This window comes from Natator depressus, chromosome 6 (genome assembly GCF_965152275.1).
Source record: "Natator depressus isolate rNatDep1 chromosome 6, rNatDep2.hap1, whole genome shotgun sequence".
Classification (NCBI taxonomy): domain Eukaryota; kingdom Metazoa; phylum Chordata; order Testudines; family Cheloniidae; genus Natator; species Natator depressus.
In genome coordinates, this window is record NC_134239.1 from 124,274,984 (window position 1) to 124,295,947 (window position 20,964).

Below are 20,964 nucleotides of genomic sequence, written 5' to 3' on the forward strand. Positions count from 1 at the left end.
TGAAGGGCCTGATTCCCATCATGCTTCCTCTGGTTTTATACGTTGACGATTATGGATCTGAGTGGAGTTACTCCTGATGTGAAAGGAGTAGAATGGGGGGGCCCAATTCTCTAATTGTACAAAGTCCTTTTCCTTCAGGATTTCTTACCCAGGAAGGAGAAGTAGCAGGCAGATTCAAAACAGACTTGGTCAAATAAGTCTTCTTTAGCGGTCTAACTATTGGTCACCATTTACCTTCACCTTGGGCCAGCTCCTTAAGGACAGACACCTATGTTGGGGTGATACATGTCCTACAGCTTACAAGCACAAAGAATAAGGGGTTTGCATTGTCTTGTAAAGAGGGTGAAATCCTTCAGTAAGGCCAGAATTTCACACACACCCCCCCTTTTTTTTCTTTGAAATTCTTTGTTTAAGGATGGTGACCCTGGAGTGTTACTATACTAAGAATTCCTCTAAAAAAAAGGAATATCACCCCCCGTCTATTTCTTTTTGCCCTTGTATTTACAGTTATCTCCATCTTCAAATAGGAAATCTTATTAAACTTAACAACGGCAGGTGGCAAATGTCCAGTGTTGAATGGTACCTGTTTTAGACTGGCTGAGCCGGATGGAAGTTGGATCAGGAAATGGGAATAACAGAAGCCTGTGAAAAGGCTATTGCCATGCTGATGGGGAAATAAAATAAGAAAAAAAAAAACAAAAAAACCCCACAAAAAAACCACACAAAAAACCAAGGAAGGAAAGACAGTGACGTAGGTTAGGTGGGGCTTGCCCTCTTACACAGTACAGTCAACTGCCAACAAGAACAGAAGCTAGTCTAACAGGAGGCCAGCTAGGTATGATAAATATGGTTGAAGTTTTGCCTGTACAAAGGGTAGTAACACAATTTTAGGGAACGTGTGAAATGATCCCTGCCCTGCTTGAAATTGGAAAAAATACCCTTTGATTTTGCTAATTTGCTCAACTCTACATTGGAAACTGTAACTGGGCAGAGACCCCAAAGCTAACCCAAATATTTGTGTTTAAAAAGGAAAAGGGAAAAAAAAGTAAGCATGCAAAGAATGCACAATGAGTTTGAGGAAACTGGCTGAAATTCAGTTCCAAATGAAATTCTCAGTTGGTAAACTAATCAGTTTAAGAATTCTGAGCTGGAGACTACAATCCCCATTTACCTACTTACCCCAGAGGCTTCTACTATTCTCTTAGCTATTTTAATTTCCCTGGGATAAAGGGTCTCGCAGGATTTATATCCACAAAGTATTTTAATAAATACAGAACACTGGCATGGGAGGATGATTGGGAAAGTTAGCAAACCAGCACAAAAGGAAAAGCATGGCAGAGAACTTCTACTAAGTAAGGGCGATTTCAACTATATATACAGTAAGCAGATGGCAGAATTGTCAAATAAGGGAGTGAGTTTGATATACCCTCTGGAGACAAAGACATTAAAAGCTGCCGAAGTAAAGGATCCTTTCTCCAAGAGAGAAGGAGCAAGGTAGAGCAAAGCTCGCCATGAAATAACATTCTAAACGATTAGATACATTTAAAGGAAGCAGAATCCCAGGGCCCAGGGAACATCATTCACACATTAATTCCTAACAAATGAGTAAGGACATGGGTGAAATTGCAGTCTTTAAAAGTTTACCAGATCCAGGCACAGTGCCTGGTATTGGGAAATTTGCAAACATTGCTTTGTTAGTATCTTATTAATGAGTCAAAAGACAAACAAGGAAGCCGTAGCCCAGTGGGTTTAAATGGAGTTGCGACGGAAACCTTTGGGAATGTCACTATCTTGTGGGATTTCATGGAAGAACACATAGCAAAGGATGGAGAGCCAAAGTCTGTCCCCAGATACACATGTGAAAGCCCTGGGAGCGGGACGTGCATGCTTGTAGACAAAATTGGCTCAGTATTAGAATAAATTCAGGCCAGGGGCATCGTGCTGGAATTCTTGTAACAACTATATTCTTCCTGTAGCAGGGAAAGGCAAGTTTGTGGGTTTCCTGGATCATGCCTGCGATCATCAGAAGCTTGACAAGGGCCCCTGTTGGAGGTAAAGGCTGCAGAAATAAATCTCACATTTTTACTTCCTGGGGCCTACCATGTGATTTTTTTCCCCCTCCTGCTCACATGACCGCCCCCGCCCCCGTCCCAGAATCGCTCGCACCTGAATCTTCAGCTACGTCTACACGGCAAAGAAAAGCCCATGGCTGGCCCATGCCCACTGACTCGAGCTCGCAGGGCTTGGGCTGCAGAGCTGTTTCATTGTGGTGTAGGCTCCCCGGCCGGAGCCCAGGCTCTGGGACCCTCCCACCCCACAGGGTCCCAGAGCCCAGGTGCGAGCCCAAGCCTGAATGTCTACACAACAATGAAACGGCCTTGCAGCCCGAGTTGGCTGGCACAGGCCAGCCCCAGGTTTTTATTTGCTGTGTAGACATACCCATAAACTCTTAAAATGATCTCTGCCAGGGTCGAGTTGCACCTTGACTGTTGAGCTTCATGGTCTCTCCACCTGCTCGTCTTCCAGCTTAGAGGTGGGATTATTCTTTGTATTAGAATAGCTCTTGGGAACCCCAATAACTTTACCCACTGGCTCTCACCCTTTCTCTGGTTGGAGTTCCCTCCTTGGGATGGATTTGTACCTGGACACCACCCTCCCATCACATCCTGAGAGCTGCTCCCAGCTCTTCCTTCCCCCTCCCCCTCTTTCTTTTTATATTTTTGCTTTGCTTGCGCACCTGCATTTTGCTGACTCTTTTCCCCTCTCTGGGAACTCTGATCCTCCGCTCGCCAGAAGTCTACAGGATGCTGAGGACCCGGGAGCATCCACAGCTGACCCAAATGCCGCAGGAGCAGCCGAGTTGCTACCTTTTGCCCCATCCATGGTCCAATGGTCCATTCCGGTCATAAAATCTATTAATTTCTGGGAGCTGCTCCCTTCAGCCAGCTCAATGAGCTGCTACAATGGTAGCAAAGAAGGGAAGCTCCTTAGTTTTGAAGCAACTACCTACCCCTATAGAGACAAATCCATGTTTGCAGAAAGTGTTGAGATGGATCTGGGATCCTGCAGCTTTTCCTACCACCACCCTCTTTCCCTCCTCTGCCCCTGAACTAGTGTGGTGCTCCCATGCTGGGAAACTGACCAGATTAGACATCCGGTAGCTGTAACATACTTCTGAATTTCATGTACGGGTGCAGATAACAAGAAGTTAGAAAGTACTATTTTAGGGGTTGAGTCTGTGGTTTGCAGGACTGCATCCTTCTTACAAATATCAAAGTTTACAGCAAACTTTTGTCTTACTAAAGATATTGGCCCAAACCCTTATCTTAGGTGCTCCCCGGGACCGCCCCCCACCCCACCCCATTGCAGATGGAGACCTGTATGACTGAACAGATTTCATAGCAATGTAGGGTTGGAAGGGACCTCGAGAGTGCATCTAGCCCAGCCTCCTGCGCTGAGGCAGGACCAAATATACCGAGACCCATCCCTGACCTTTGTTTATCCACCCGCTCCTTAATAACCTTCAGCGAAGGGGTTCCACAACTTCCTTGGCAGCCTGTTCCAGAGCTTAACAACCCTGTCAGTATATAAGCTAAATCTCCCTTGCTACAGCTTAAGACCATGACTTCTTGTCCTACCTTTGGTGGACATGGAGAACACTTGATTACTGTGTCCTCTTTATAACAGCCCTTCATGTCGTGCAGACTGTTATCGGGTCCCCCCCTCAAGACTAAACATGCCCACTTTCTTTTAACTTTTCCTCAGAGGTCAGGTTTTCTATTAGTTTTGTAGCTCTCTTCTGGAGTCTCTCCAGTTTGTTCACATCTTTCCTAAAGCGTGGCGCCCATCCAGGTGAGGGCACGCCAGTGCTGATTAAGCAGGGACAATTAACTCCCAGGTCTTATGTATGACAGTCCTGTTACGAAACTCCAGAATGCTACTAGCCTTTTGTTCGCCAACTGCACCATGTTGGCTCATATTCAATTTCTTATCCACTGTATCCCCATCTGTCTTATTATCTCATACCTGCTCAGACTCTAGAGTCCAAACACTGTGCATTTCAGAAATCCCATCCCAGCCTTGTGAAAAAATGTATTATGCAACCAGACCAGAAATTCCAGAATGAACAGTTCAAAGATACAGAATAACTGCCATGCAAGTTTAACAAAACACAAGAATTTAATGTAATTCTGTATGTTGCTTTTCATCATATTGGGGGAAGGGGGTGGGACACCTCTAAGATTTGTGCATTCCCTCCCCTCCACCCACAGCCCTGTTTTTAAACAAAGGCCTGAGGGCTATGTGCTGAAATACAGGTTTGTGTTTTCCACAGTTGCAGGCACAAATGAGGAATTTGCCTGAGCAAGTCATTATGGAGGCCTGAATTTCCAGAAGTGCAGAGCAGCCACAGCTCCAGTCATAGCCAGTGGAAACAGACCTTTGTACATGTGAAAGTTCCAGCCTCTTCTAAAAATCTGCTCCACAAAATGAAGGTTATGCACTGTATCGATACCATAGCTTTATCACGGAAACCTCCACAACAGATAAAAATATGGTAGCAATCATTCCTCCCACAGCAGCTCGGTGGAGTCTTTTATTCTTAAACCAGGAAGAGATTTTCATCACCCTTGCGCAATACTATTCTCTGTCTGTCATCTGCCCACCCACGTTTCAGAGGCTAGAGAACTTCCTGTGGATCGTGGCTAACTGACAAATTACACAACCGCTGGCTTTTATTACCATCTCCGTTGTTAGCAGTTCTCCTTCTTCACACCCATTCAGACTATGAAAATCAACAGCATCAAGTGTCTGACCTTCAATAATTCTTTGGATGAGAACAAATTCACAACCCCTCTAGTATTATTTGTATCTTACGAATAGCATGCAGCGTGTTATGTTGTAATAAGTCATTTGGGAAGCAAGTGCGTGTCTTGGAATTAGGGGAGTCAAAACAGCATTTCTTTCATGGTTGGTGTCCTTTCCATCCTGAAAAGCAACATTTTCAACATCAGATCTATTTGTGTAACTTGGGAGACACATCATTTGTGGAAAAAATAGATATTTAATCACACCGCTGTGGAAGCGGGCAGTCATGCTTGATTTCTTCATTTCAGTATTTTTTGTTCTGGTCAGAAATGGTGTCTTTCAACTCTGAATAAACAAGAGCTTGTTGGGAATTGTTCATAAAAATGCCAATTCATGAAATCTGAAACTTCTCAGAAGAGGTTTGGAGTCCATGAATCCCCCAACTAAAAAAAACAATAAAAAAATTGGAAAAAAGTTTCAAAATGAAAGTTGCTGGTTTGCCGATTTGAAAGAGCTTTGTTTTTTTAAATATAAGCTAGTTACAGGCGAAGGTAGATTGAAAGAAAAACAGTCAAAATCTCAACAAAACATTCTGAAATTATTGAATTGTAACATTTCAATTGACCTCAACTGCACATTGGGGTTTTTTTGGTTCACTGCTATCTTTGAGATTTTGACTTTGTTTCCATCAGAGATTGTGCGGGGTGTGGGGGAGGGTGGACTTCAGACCTTCAAATATTTGAGGGATCGGAAAACCATTTCCCACCTACTTCTAGAATAAACCCACCTACTCTCTCTTCCCAAGAATGTTCTTGATGTTATAATAAACCTCCTTTTACTGCTATTTTTTTCCCCCCATTGTGTTGTAATCTAGCCTGTAGGCTACACGTTTCATCCATATGACTGACTATTTTCTGACTTGTGACTTCTGCATGAAACCACATACGATTCAGACAGCTACTTTGAAAAGATGATTTTTATTAATTTTATGTTATGTCAATTGCAGAAATACAAAAAGCTTCAAATCTTTTCATTTTGGGTATTTTTAGACAAGAAATAAAACTCTTAAGTATACAAGATCTACTTGCAATAAAATACCATGAACGTTTTGGGTTTGTTTGTTTTTTTTAAAGAAGTGGAGCAACACTCCTCCTGGACCAGTTATCCTGGGTAATCCCATTTGGGAAAATTCATCTCTAGTGTAAGCAAGTCTATTGACTTCCATGAGGGTCCCATAGAAGGGAAGGGGAAAAGGTTATGTAAAATAAGGCCATTCTCAGTTGAAGTTTAATGGGCTTGGATCCTCTTGCCCTGACTTCAGTGCGGATTGCACAGGGTGTGAAATCAATGCAGAATTTGGTCTGAAACCACTAATAACAGATGAGACAATCCTGATAACATACCATTGGCAAGAACATATGTAGCAGAGAGTGCGTACCTGACAAACTGAATGCATTTTTATTTAAATAAAAATCTCAATAGAAAGCAACACCCTGGCACACTGGAAATAACACGATCATATAAAAATAACCTCTTAAGTTTAATGAACAAAAAAAGTGCCTCAGTTTCCCAGTGAGCAAAATGTTACTGACCTTCTTTGTAAAGTGCTTTGAAATCTACTGAGGAAAGGCACTAGAATAAGAATTGGGTATTATTAGGTGGTCAGTGGATCATGCTCATCCTGAGACTCCCATCTTATTAAATGGGAGGGGATCTGGTTACGGCAGAGGCTGAGAACTACGGAGCTAGGTAATTCTAACGTTATCCTCTGTATTACGGGGTCAGTCTAGCTCCAGCCTCCAAAATGGGCCCTCACGTCTACCCTGTGGAATTCTTTTGGGGCAATTTTCTCTTCACCCCTCTCTGAACCTCTGCGGGCCTCCTTGGCATAGCCAACAAAAGGACAGCTGCTGATCCACACTAACATCCATATATCAGGTTTCAGAGTAGCAGCCATGTTAGTCTGTATCCACAAAAAGAACAGGAGGACTTGTGGCACCTTAGAGACTAACAAATGTATTAGAGCATAAGCTTTCGTGAGCTACAGCTCACTTCATCGGATGCATAGACTGGAACATATAGTAAGGATATATATATACATACATACATACAGAGAAGGTGGAAGTTGCCCTACAAACTGTAAGAGGCTAATTAATTAAGATGCGCTATTATCAGCAGGAGAAAAAAACTTTTGTAGTGAGTTTTTTTCTCCTGCTGATAATAGCGCATCTTAATTAATTAGCCTCTTACAGTTTGTAGGGCAACTTCCACCTTCTCTGTATGTATATATATATCTTCTTACTATATGTTCCATTCTATGCATCCGATGAAGTGGGCTGTAGCCCACAAAAGCTTATGCTCTAATATATTTGTTAGTTTCTAAGGTGCCACAAGTACTCCTGTTCTTTTTATCCATATATCAGCGTCATGTACAATATACCACAGTCTGTCTGAAAACCTGCTTTACATGCCGCACTTAAGGAAAACCGTATCTTTTTCAGAGGAGGGACTTTAAGTCATAACTTAGTTAGGGCCCTGATTAAGCAAAGCATTGAGAACTTAAGTGCTCTACTGAATCAGGGCCAATCACTCTAGGAAAAAGGTCTTTCCAGCACACGGCAGGCTTGGACAGGAGACAGCTATCCTGCTTCCATTGAACTCAGTGGAAAAGCTTCCCATGAGTTCTGTGGGAGCCAGTCCATAATGTAAAAAAAAGGCAGCTTCCTGCTTAGTATCACAGTTGGAATCACAGCTCATCTGGAGAAGCCAGCCTGGTAGAAGGTTCCCTCTATCTTGTGAAATATTTCCCACTGATATTTAAGACTTCATGTCGTCATTCCCACAGCTTTACCTAGGATGAGATGTGATGATTACATACGTATCTTGTGTGGTATTTCTTCCCTGGCCTTATAAGGAAAATGCCTACGAGCAGGGGCTGTAAAGACTTGTCACGCACAGGGCTGTATCAGGCTTGCATGGGAAGAGTCACTTAAATACAAAGGTGTTGGGTCCTCTAGAAAACCCCTAGTGAGACGGCATGGGAAACTTCCTTCCGTCTGCACAAGCAACCATCTCTCCCAGCACTGAAGGGCAGCAGGCCATGCCCCAGCGGGTGCACCCCAGCTTCAGAGATGCAGGGGCCCCATGCTTAGAAGCATGTTCAGCTCCTGATCCTACCAGCGCAAATGTGTGTGTGTGTGTGGGGGGGATGGGCACCTGCTGTAAGATGTAAGCCCAAAGCAAAGCTCTTTGATCCAAGAGGTTGTTGAGGAGGTGGGGGGGGGGGGCGGGGCTGAGTGCTGCAACACAGGGGGGCTCAGTTGACATTGCCCACCATTAAGCATGACCCTACCCATGGAGAGCTGCTCTAAAAATCAGGATTCTGGAGCAGAGAGATGTAACCCTGCTTCTGCCCATCCTAATAGCTTTGACCCTAAGAGAGGAACCCAGTTGGCTTTTCTTCCCCTAGCTGTAGGGCAGGGGTTCTCAAACTGGGGATTGGGACCCCTCAGGGGTCACGAGGCTATGACCTGGGGGGGGGTCGCGTGCTGACAGCCTCCACCCCAAATCCCGCTTTCCCTCCAGCATTTATAATGGTGTTATTTATAAAAAAAAGTGTTTTTAATTTGTAAGTGGGGTGGGGGTCGCACTCAGGCTTGCTGTGTGAAAGGGGTCACCACTACAAAAGTTTGAGAACCACTGCTGTAGGGCACTTGGAAAACAGAGTGACAAGAAGCGGAGCTAGCTTTAGCCTTCCTCCCCACCCCAAGGCAAGACAGTAGTTATACGAAGGCACATGGCAATACAGATATCTCTGAGACAGAAATCATAGAATCCTAGAATATCAGGGAGGGAAAGGACCTCAGGAGGTCATCTAGTCCAACCCCCTGCTCAAAGCAGGACCAATCCCCAATTTTTTCCCCAGATCCCTAAATGGCCCCCTCAAGGATTGAACTCACAACCCTGGGTTTAGCAGGCCAATGCACAGGGCTCTCAAGACTTCAGTTTCAGTAGTTAGATAAATGGTTAGTTAAGCCTCCATGAAGCTAATAAGGCCTTGGCGGGTTTAGCAACAAATCAGTAAGCCGAAGCTCTATTATTAACTCTTCTGTGTCTCCCCACCAAACTGTCACTAGGCATAGTGTTAGAGAAAACATTTGTCTCCCGGACTTACAGTAAATAGCCACTAGCTTTTTAGCGTTTCAAACACACTAGAGTGTGGCACGTGTCCTCAGTTCAACATGAAAGTACCTGTTTAGTGGCAACAGAAATCCAGTTATTGATTAGCCTCTAGGATGCTGTCCCATAAATAGAAAATGCTCACTTTAGATTGACTTCTCTTTCGCTTTTTGACAAACCCTGCAGCCTCTTGTCAGCCAGACTGCAGCTCAATCCATTGTACAGTAAATATATTTGTTTAGTAACCTAAAAGGCCAGCTTCCCATCGTGTTTATACTTCTAAGTTTGTTCATTACCCTGAGGAGCCATTTCAGCAAGATCTTCCAGATGTCTCCACTGAATGCTGCTTGTGACTACTGCCCGCAAAGGTCAATCTGCTTATTGGATTTTGACTCTGCAGCAGGAGTCGTCTGCATGTTGTCTTGGGTCTTTAGGGACATCTGACAGCACAGTACAGAACGGATTACCCTCAGAACTGAAGGTCTAAGGATGACAAAGACCCAAGGGTCAATAATTGGATTAATTGCTAAGAACCTCAGCGCTAGAAGGTCCTTCTTATAGTCTTCGTTTTGCATAAACATGTTCATATAGGCCCGAATCTGTAAAACATAAAGGGAAAATAAAATGCAAGACTGATCATAGGAGTATTTTGATGCACAAGTATAAAACGCCGCTTCAAAGGAACTTCTATATTCACAACAGACGTTTCGTTGTCACTGGTTTAAGTGAATTTCATTCTAATGAAATCATAGAATCATAGAATCATAGAATATCAGGGTTGGAAGGGACCCCAGAAGGTCATCTAGTCCAACCCCCTGCTCGAAGCAGGACCAATGCCAAGCTGGTGGACCGAAAGGCTAGCGCTGGGTGGGAGACTGTTTCTGGGTCCCGTGAATATTTTCAAGAATTCAAAATTTTTTCCATGTCTTGATTTGGGATGAAAAGTCAAAATCTTGAAAATATTTGTGAACTGAGAAACCAATTTTTTTTTTTCATTTCAGGTAAATCAAAAAGTTGATTTCAAAAATTTGCCATTTCAATTTTTTTACCCTATTTCAGTCTAATTCGTTTAAATTTCAAAAGGAAAAGTCATTTTGAACGGGAAAACTAGATTTTTATGTGTAGAACATGTCAAAACAACACTGACAATTTCAAACCCATTTTTTTTTTTCCCCTCAACACTTTTTTCAAGTCAGGAAATTTGTCGAACTCCACCCTGTGTCGTAAACGGTTTAGGTTTCGACAAATTGATTTTCTTCAGTTAGGTCTACTCACTGACATTCTCTTTTTATCCACAGGACAGGCAGAGTATGAGCAGCCTCACACAATGCAAGCTTCTCTCCATTCTGCCTAACCAATATATAGAGCCGATCAGGAACTTTCCGACACATTTTTCCATTGCAAAATGCAGATTCATTAAGCGAAACACTTCACAGAAACACATCTACTGCATTTAATTGGGGCGGAGGGTGGGGAAGCCTTTTGACAGTGATGAAGCATTCCATATCGTAGGACTGGAAGTGACCTTAAGAGGTCATTTAGTCCAGTCCCCTGCACTCAAGGCAGGATTAAGTATTAACTAGACCATCCCTGGCAGGAGTTTGTCTATCTCCTCTTCAAAACCTCCAGTGATGGAGATTCCACAACCTCCCTAGGCAATTTATTCCAGTGCTTAACCACCCTGACAGCTAGGAAGTTTTTCCTAATGTCCAACCTAAACCTCCCTTGCTGCAATTTAAGCCCGTTGCTGCTTGTCCTATGCTCAGAGGTTAATGAGGCAATTCTTTTACCTCCTGCTTGTAACAATCCTTTTATGTACTTGAAAACTGTTATCATGTCCCCCCCTCAGTCTTCTCTTCTCCAGACTAAACAAACCCAATTTTTTCAATCTTCCCTCAGAGGTCATGTTTTCTAGACCTTTAATCATTTTCGTTGCTCTTCTCTGAACTTTCTCCAGTTTGTCCACATCTTTCCTGAGACGTGGCACCCCAAACTGCACAAAATAGTCCACATGAAGCCTTGTCAGTGTGGAGTAGAGCAGAATGACTTCTCATGTCTTGCTTACAACACTCCTGCTAATACTGCCCAGAATGATATTTGTTAAAAAGAAAAGCAGCGTTACACAGCTGACCCATATTTAGCTTGTGATCCACTATGACCCCCAGATCCCTTTCCACAGTACTCCTTCCCAGGAAGTCATTTCCCATTTTGTATGTGTGCAACTGATTGTTCCTTCCTAAATGGAGCACTTTGCATTTGTCCTCACTGAATTTCATCCGTTTTACTTCAGACCATTTCTCCAGATCATTTTGAATTTTAATCCTATCCTCCAAAGCACTTGCAACCCCTCCAGCTTGGTATCATCCACAGACTTTATAAGTGTACTCTCCATGCCATTATCTAAATCACTGATGAAGACATTGAACAGAACCGGACCTAGGACCGATCCCGAGCCTTTATTTGGAAAATGCTTGAGCACGCAGACACTTTGCACATGTGTGGGAGCTGCAAGGATCCAAATGGCAGGGTGGCCCGATCAGCTGCTACAGCCCGCTCTATCACACAACTTCCAGATGGAGAAAAAAGTCTAAAGAGAAGCCTGTTTCCCCATTTCTATGTATTTACATGGAAAGAACTCACATACACGTCAATGAATCCCTCTTCAGACTAACTCCACCAAGCAGGAAATTAAATGAAGAGGGAATAAACACCCCCCCGTTTTTAGATACCACTAACATTGTACGTGGCACATGCAGAGTCCCTTCTGCAAAAGTCCTTGTTTTAGTAACGAAACTTTGCAACTAGGTATCGCTTTCACCCCAAGGTTTCAAAGGGTTTTACAAAGCTCGGTAGCTGTTATCCTGATTGCGCCTTGCCTCCCCAGCTGTACAGAGAGAGGATGAAATTTGCTCTGGGTCACAGAGTGACTCAGCGGGCCACAGAACCCCAGCTGTCCTGACACACAGGCCTCTACTCGAGAGCCCATGGCTTCTTTTTCTGTTGATCTCTGATACATATGGCATAAAAGGATTATTTAAAGACATAACTTCAGACCTTCATCTTTGCGTGTCTCCATTTTGATGGGCTTAACGTCTTTTGGCTTTAGGTCCATCCACGGGAGATTTCAGCTCGGGTTAAGGGGAGTTCGAACAGTTCAGTCATGTTTCACTTGCGGGTTTTGAAATGCATATTTCTTGGGCGACCGCTCACACTAGGTGCAGTGTTCCAAACGACAACATGAACAATGTGATGTGAAATCTGGGATTACACGCTCCAGGAGAGGCCGCCAGTCTGTCCCACGACAGCGACGTCTAATCCCTCACAGCGGTGCTAAATTTTCCAGCGGGCTACTTTCTCACCACAACCCAGTAGCGAGAGTTTAGGCCAAAATGGGATAGTCCCCACAGCTTATTCCCCCCCAGAATGTCAAGTCGCTAAAAGAAAAATGAGGAAGGAATGCCAAAGGGAGGCCCGAAGAAGAGGCTTGGCTTGCCCCCAAAGTCCCAGAAGCTTTTTCGATACCAGGTTGAGACAAGGGCAATTTACGATTCCCCAGGGAGCCTATTTTCCTCCACACACCCCTAAGGAACCAATCAGCTGGCTTTGGTATTTAAAGAAGCTGTGACAAGTATGACTAGTCCCATCCAAAACATCCCTTCCGCTCCCCCCCCGCTGTCCCCGCCCCTGGCAGATGTGAGATGTGAAATGTGAGATGTGAAACCACAAGAATGAATCCATCACTGAGCGTCGTAGCTAGCCCTGAGCTAAGCATGACAAGAGACTTCATTTATCCAAACCTGCAATGAAGTCAATAGATGCTTAAGGGATCATTTATTAACGTATCCAGTCTATTGTCAGGTTGTCTATCGTGGCCTTCACCAGCGTGTGTAGGTGCAGTCAATGAGCGTGGAAGAAAAACAGCTCTAGCCAGGTTTCTGACCTACTCTATGAATTTATGTCTGACAGCCAAAATCAGTTACTTCCTTACATATGCTTGTTTGCTACTTCATGGAAGAGCTGACAATCCCTCCTGGGAAGATGATGCAGCAAATTTGACTCATGTGACACCAGTTGCTCCGTCTCAGGTCCTGGTCCCCATGAACCCAGAGCTGTTTAGCAACCCCGGGTGTATCTAACTTCTAAAGCTGTGTATTAAAAAAGGAGATGAAGAGTTTGAGACAGACAATTAATGCCTTAGCCATTCACTTCAAGCTACTTGGGTTCAAATCCTGTGCATGCTGCAGCTGAAAGCGAGTTGAATCATCTCACACTAGTTACTAAAAGCACCAGATGTTCTGACAACTCATGTCATGACTCGGGACTTAGTTAGTTTGGGGGAAAGTTTGCCCTACAACTGCTTATGCAGGGTCGGCTTTACAATTGGTGCTACTGGTATATCACCTTCATGGGCACTAAATTCAACCATCATCCACGTGTGTCTAATTAAAAAAAGATTAGCCATGGCAAGGAATATGAGTAGTGTCTACAATTATATTGCCTAGATAGATTTAGGACTTTCAGTCCTCATGCTTCAGGGCAGAAAGAGGTAGGAGCAGGAAGGAATCCCCAGTGGTATGCTACTGTACAACTGGGTACATCTATAAGGGTTTATATGCTTTCCTCTGAAGGATTCACCACTGGCCACCTACCTGTTCTGCTACCTGTGACGACAGCTAGTTGGTCTGTTGTTCTATGGCAATATCTATGTTCTTCTATGGAAAGAGTAGACCAGAAAGAGAATCTCCTAAAGCTAAAAGGAAAGTAACTGATTGTGAGTCAGTTCTCAAAGCCATAAGAACTAGGTCCAATGTCCCCTTTCTCCATACTCATGATGCTTGTTCACCTGATAATATAAGAATTTTTAATTTCTCCTTTGCGGAGCACAATGGGATTTCTAGATATCTGATCGAATGAAATGATCCTACGTACAAGTACTAGGCTGGTAGAAAATACACTTCTACCATCCAGGACTTTTAACTAGCTGGTCACTTTATGCTGCTCACCAGACTGCAAAAAACCTTCCTCTCCAAAACAGACCCATTGCAAATGTATACGTACTTCCAAGAATGCCTGTCACGAGCACACCAGCAGTTACATCTCATGTCTGCACATGACTCAGCCAGATGCGGGAAAGTACCATTAGGAGCAGAGCTAAAGACCCCTAAATGAATTTAAGGCCCATCAGTTGGTGGTGGAGCAGCTCTTATGATTTCAAGTCCAAAACCACAGAAAACACAAGAGGCTGCTAGAGGTTATTACATTTCCTTGATCACGCTCTTGAAATTCAGAAATAATGGGGCAGCATGTCCAGTGGTTAATTTGTCCATTGGGCCTTTCAGCTCTCCAAGTGCTAATGAAAGATAATGTCATTCTAATGCCGGGAATGTAAAATTAGCTTTGGCCGTATTCCCAACGTGGGTGGGTTTGGCTTTTCACAGGGAAAAAAGAACTGAAAAACAGAAGAAAAAAAAATCACCCAAACCATCTTCTCTCTCAAAAGTGGGAAGAATCGAACTATCTGACTACTGTCGACTGGTAAAGGGTTGAGTGACATGGCAGCTCTGAAGGGGTCCTATTTAATTTGAACGATAAGAGAAAGTCAGACTGATAGAGTTCTTTACTTGTGTCACACAGTTTATATTTTTGAGGGGGGGCATTCTAGCAGTTAGAACGAGGGAGTCAGAAGACTTGGGTTGTATTTCCAAACCTGCCGTCGTCCAAAACACTTAATCTCAGCGTGCCTCGGTTTCCCTACCTGTCGACAGGGCCGGCTCCAGTGTTTCTGCCGTCCCAAGCCGCAAAAAAACCCAAAACTTGCCGCCGAACGGGGAGGCGGAATCCTGCCCGCCGAACACGGAGGCGGAGTGATGGTGCGGCCGCCGAATTCCTGCCGGCGTCCGAAGAAGAGTCGCGTCCCCGCCGCCAAATTGCCGCCGAGCGCAAAACGCGCTGTGACGGAGCGACCGCTGAATTCCCGCCGCCGCCGAGGGCGGATTGCCGCCCCAGAGCCCGATGTCCTGCCGCCCCTATACATTTGCCACCCCAGGCACCTGCTTGGTTCGCTGGTGCCTGGAGCCGGCCCTGCCTGTCCAATAGGGGAAATACATGCCTTTATCAAGCATTTTAACGCCTTCAGTTCAAAAGTAATGTCTATGCTCAAAGTTCTTATGAATTGTAAGTGTGTGGAGCATATTCTCCGATCCCGTATCTTTGTTTATGGACACAATCTTCAGCTTCAGGGACACCAGCTTTTTCACACAGAAATTAACATTTGTGTACAGGTGAGGGTTTGTGTGTGCACAGTGGCTGTTGGCTGTCTGTATCTGCTAAGGCATCCTTTCCCCTCACAGCTGAAAACTTGGCTCAGCGGGCAGAACTATATCCTCGTTTCCACTTGTTCAACCACATGGATGCATGCACGCTGACTGACACCACAGCAAACCGTGTCCACGCAACCCCCGTGATTTTGTGCATCCCGGCACTCACCTAACTGCATTTATCTACGCAACCTCAGTTCCACGTTGGCAATTTAACTGACCTGTGTTACGTCAGTTACAGCCATGGAGCCCCGCTGATTTGTGTACCAGCACTATGACACATGCAAACACACTGAGCTGTGTCCACTCGGCTCCTTCCCTGCAACTGCACCAGCCCCTTCAACCTTGCTGCCGCCCTCAAAATGGCACAGCTCAGTGCCGCTGCACGTAAGCTCAGCGACGTGGGCCTACACTTGATCCATGCACCCTCGGGCAAGCACCTGCCACTCTAGTGCCCTGTGAACGCCTCTTGAGCCCTGTCACCATCGTCTCTCAACTCCCAGAAAGTGGATTTCTCCTCACGAGTCCCCGGGGAGCTAGAAAAGTGCTATCTCCATTTAACAGATGAGGAAACAGAAGCACGGAGCCACTACTGCGATAAAAAGCCCATGGCACTGTCTCAGAGCCCGGATCAGGAGCTGGAGCCCGGGCTCCGAGACCCTTTCCCCTCGTGGGGTTTCAGAGTGTGGGCTCCAGCGTGAGCCTGAAGGACCACACAACGATTGTATAGTCCCAGAGCCCTGAGCCAGGCCAACCACGGGTCTTTTACTGCAGTGTGGAGGTAGCCTAAGGGATTTGGTCAGGGAAGCTGTGGCAGAGTCAGGAACAAAGAAAGGATCTTTGTGCTTCAGTCTAGTCCAGTGCCTTAATCCCAGAACTCAGTGGGGCTGCCTGGTGCCCTCATCTGTACGGGTTTCTTTGTAATGCAGGGACTAAAAATAATTTTGTTGTAAATCAGAATATAGGCCCAGAAAGGACACCCCTCACCTCCCACCCCCAGATCATCTAATCCAGTGTTTCTCAACCTTTTTGATCTCAGGGACCGGTGTCGGTCCATGGGCCAGTCACTAAGAAACACTGATCTAGTCTGACCTCCTGTGTCTCACAGACGCCCTAACACCTGCACACTAAACCCAATAACCCAAACCAAAGTAGTACAGTCCACAGGAGACTAGGCTAGCATATGCCACAGGCAGAGAAGAGGAGGGACAGGTGCTGGAGACTCCACGGACAGGGATTAACAAGAGGGTCCGGGGAGAAGACCCTAGGTGCAGGAGGCCCCCAAGGGCAGGTCTTAACAAGGGGACCTGGGGGAGAAGGCCAGGTGCCGGAGGCCCCCAAAAACAGGGATTAACAAGGGGACCAGGGGGAAAAGGCTCCAGGTGCAGGAGACCCCAAGGGCAGGGATTAAAAAGGGGGCCAGGGGAGAAGGCCAGGTGCCGGAGGCCCCCAAAGGCAGGGATTAACAAGGGGACCAGCGGGAAAAGGCTCCAGGTGCAGGAGACCCCAAGGGCAGGGATTAACAAGGGGACCAGCGGGAGAAGGCCAGGCGCCGGAGGTCCCCGAGGACAGGGATTAACAAGGGGACCAGCGGGAGAAGGCCAGGTGCCGGAGGCCCCCAAGGACAGGGATTAACAAGGGGACCAGCGGGAGAAGGCCAGGCGCCAGAGGCCCCCAAAGGCAGGGATTAACAAGGGGACCAGCGGGAAAAGGCTCCAGGTGCAGGAGACCCCAAGGGCAGGGATTAACAAGGGGACCAGCGGGAGAAGGCCAGGCGCCGGAGGTCCCCGAGGACAGGGATTAACAAGGGGACCAGCGGGAGAAGGCCAGGTGCCGGAGGTCCCCGAGGACAGGGATTAACAAGGGGACCAGCGGGAGAAGGCCAGGTGCCGGAGGCCCCCAAGGACAGGGATTAACAAGGGGACCAGCGGGAGAAGGCCAGGTGCCAGAGGTCCCCAAGTGCAGGGATTAACAGGGGGACCAGCGGGAGAAGGCCAGGCGCCGGAGGTCCCCTAGGACAGGGATTAACAAGGGGACCAGCGGGAGAAGGCCAGGTGCCGGAGGCCCCCAAGGACAGGGATTAACAAGGGGCCCAGCGGGAGAAGGCCAGGCGCCAGAGGCCCCCAAAGGCAGGGATTAACAAGGGGACCAGCGGGAAAAGGCTCCAGGTGCAGGAGACCCCAAGGGCAGGGATTAACAAGGGGACCAGCGGGAGAAGGCCAGGCGCCGGAGGTCCCCGAGGACAGGGATTAACAAGGGGACCAGCGGGAGAAGGCCAGGCGCCGGAGGTCCCCTAGGACAGGGATTAACAAGGGGACCAGCGGGAGAAGGCCAGGTGCCGGAGGTCCCCTAGGACAGGGATTAACAAGGGGACCAGCGGGAGAAGGCCAGGCGCCGGAGGTCCCCTAGGACAGGGATTAACAAGGGAACCAGCGGGAGAAGGCCAGGCGCCGGAGGCCCCCTAGGACAGGGATTAACAAGGGGACCAGCGGGAGAAGGCCAGGTGCCGGAGGTCCCCAAGGGCAGGGATTAACAAGCGGACCAGCGGGAGAAGGCCAGGTGCCGGAGGTCCCCAAGGACAGGGATTAACAAGGGGACCAGCGGGAGAAGGCCAGGTGCCGGAGGCCCCCAAAGGCAGGGATTAACAGGGGGACCAGTGGGAGAAGGCCAGGTGCCGGAGGCCCCCAAAGGCAGGGATTAACAAGGGGACCAGCGGGAGAAGGCCAGGTGCCGGAGGCCCCCAAAGGCAGGGATTAACAGGGGGACCAGCGGGAGAAGGCCAGATGCCAGAGGTCCCCAAGGGCAGGGATTAACAAGGGGACCAGCGGGAGAAGGCCAGGTGCCGGAGGTCCCCAAGGACAGGGATTAACAAGGGGACCAGCGGGAGAAGGCCAGGTGCCGGAGGCCCCCAAGGACAGGGATTAACAAGGGGCCCAGCGGGAGAAGGCCAGGCGCCAGAGGCCCCCAAGGGCAGGGATTAACGAGGGGGCCCGGGCCCGGGCCCCTGCACTCACCGTGAAAGGCAGGGAGCAGACGATGAAGGTGATGGTCATGATGGCCAGGAGGATGAGGTGATCCACCTCCTCGGACATGGAGAGCCTCCGGCGGCCGGCGGGGTGCTCCAGCGAGGCCAGGCGGCGGGAGGTCTGCCCGCGGCGGTGCATGCCCACCAGGTTGCGGATGACGCTCAGGTTGCAGAGCAGCACGGCCAGGATGAGCAGCAGCAGCAGCGAGGCGTAGAGCAGCGAGTAGGCGGCGTCCCAGGGGCTGGCGCCAGCCTCGGCGGGCTCTAGGCTCATGTGGATGAAGCACCAGGTGCCCGGGCAGTACTGCACGTAGCGGCCGAAGCCCAGCAGCGGCAGGGCGCAGAAGGCGGCGGCGAAGGCGCAGAGGGCCGGCGGGGCCAGCAGCAGCGCCGAGCGGCGGCGGACGAAGCGCTCGTAGAGGTAGGGCTGGCCCAGGGCCAGGCAGCGCTCCAGCGCCATGGCGAAGAGCACCAGCATGGTGGCCAGGCCGAAGAAGCTCATGGCGAAGGCGAAGTAGAGGCAGAGCTGCCCGCCCTCGGCCAGCGCCTTCAGCGTGCGGTTGCGGCCGTAGGAGGCCAGCACCACGGGGCTGACCAGGCAGGTGCCCAGCAGGTCGGTGAGCACCAGGACGGTCACCAGCACGTGGAAGAGGGAGAGCGGCCGGCCGCGCCGCCCCAGCCGGCGCCGGGCCAGCAGCGCCAGCGCGGTCAGGTTGCCCAGCAGCCCGGCCGAGAACATGACGGCGCTGATGGCCGGGCTCTCCTCGGCCTCCAGCGGCTGCTGGCTCCGGCAGTGCAGGCTGGAGCCGGCCCCGCTCAGGGTGGCACCCGCCCCGCTCATGGTGGCGCCCGCCCGCCCGCTGCTGCCGCCGCCGGGCCCGGGGCACAACCGCGACGGGAGGCGAGCGCGGCAGCAGGCGGGAGGCGCGCCGAGCCGGCCCCTCGCCGGGCTCCCCGGGCGCGCCGCCAGAGGCGCGCCCGCAGCTCCTCCCTCGCCAACAGCTGGAGCTCGGGCCCGCCTCCCCGGGCGCAGCTGCCCGCCGCTCAGGGTCCCTCCCGCGCCAGCCGGGGCAGCGCGGGGGGGCTCCGTCCTGCTTTCCCAACCGCTGGAGCCCCGGGGCCCCGCCTTGCGCACCCCCCCTGCCCCAGCCGGGGAGCCCCGGCACCGCCCGCTGCGCGCTCCTCCCTTCCCAGCACCTCTGGGCAGCGGGTGAAGATCAGTCACTGCCCGCGGGGTCCCCCTGCGCGCGGGGAGAGGCTCCGTCCTTCCTCCCAAACAGCCGGAGCCCCCCGCGCCCCTGCCCCTTCCCCGAGAGCACGGGAGTGCGGCCCCGACCCCCGGCGCCGCTGGAGCTGTGCCCCGGATCCCTCCCTGGTGGGCTGGGTCTCTGAGCTGGGCGCCGGGAAGGGATCCAGAACCTCCCACCCGCAGCCCCTGGCTCGCCCCACTGCCACCGTGCCCAGCAGCCTGGCTCCACGCAGAGCCCTAGCCGGAGGGGAAGCTCACCACAGCGCTGCATCCCCGCGGCTAGACACACTGGGGAGTCCCCACAGGACAGTTGTTACCCTCACGTCGGAGCCCTAGGGATGCTCCAGGGTTTCTTCAAGGCACTTTTCTAAGTGGCCTGGAAAGGGCAGAGAGAGAGAATGAGAGAGGGAGCAAACCCCGAGGGCAACCCCCCCCCCCAATACACCCCCCAGGGCTACAGACTGTGGACCTACAGGCGGACAGAAGCACCAACACACAAATGCACATGGAGGAACGCTGCCCAGCCCGGCAGCAGACACCAGGCTGACAGGCAGGACTCATGGGGAGAGGCACTGAGAACAGCCTCATCTTGGTGCCTGCCACAGCTCCTGATCCAGACACTTTGTCTTTCCAAGCCCTATTCACGTTCCCTGAAAGAGGTCTGCGCCCATCTGCACCCGCACATGAACCATTCAATACCAGTCCAGCTCTCCCGGTTGCTGATCACCAGCATCTACCTGGGTTCCCTTCCCAGTGAGTACAGGGCTACAAGGCCACACTCATTCCAGCTATAGCTCACCTTTCTTTCACTGCTGACAGCACCCACAAGGCACCTGACAGCCTGAACAAAGAGTTACTGAAACACCCCCACCCACCCCCTGCCAGTTGCAACTGCTACCCCAGTTTGCGGTAACACCTGCAAACTCTCTAGGCTGGCCATACCAGACATTGGGGCCTCTGGACCTGCATAATTGTAGATCCACAGCCCCTCATCTGTCCCCTACTTAGATCACATCCAGCCCACCCCAAAGTAACCTTCTGCACCTGCCCCATGTCACCTTCAGCAGGAAGCAAACTGTGGGCAAGAAACATGGGCTAGACAAGAGATTTAGTTGGTTCAAAAAGCAATTCAAATTCAGTCAGATGCTGATCTTTTCCATTTATAACTACATTCTCAAGTGGAAACAGATCAACATTCTCACAGAAAACAGATTCACTGTTGTGGCGGGTTCAGTCACAGAGACCCCCTTGAGACTGTCACCTGCTGACACTACCTCTGAGCCCATCTTCTTTGTCAGCTTGGGACTTCAGAACCCTGCCTTGTCGAGCCAGACACGCCAGCCGGCTGCAAACACAGACCCAGGGTCTGACCCACGCCCCCAAAGCTG

The 20,964-nt window shown here is 49.3% G+C and overlaps 1 protein-coding gene across 1 annotated transcript; it reads right to left on the reverse strand.

Moving 5' to 3' along the window:
* Positions 1-8,139: 8,139 nt before the first annotated feature.
* Positions 8,140-19,168, reverse strand: PTGER2 (prostaglandin E receptor 2). Its single transcript, XM_074956698.1, has 2 exons — positions 18,317-19,168; positions 8,140-9,584 (listed from the first exon to the last, which is right to left on the reverse strand). Exons 1-2 carry the CDS (start codon positions 19,166-19,168, stop codon positions 9,339-9,341), a joined length of 1,098 nt encoding a protein of 365 aa, XP_074812799.1. The 3' UTR covers positions 8,140-9,338.
* Positions 19,169-20,964: the final 1,796 nt, after the last annotated feature.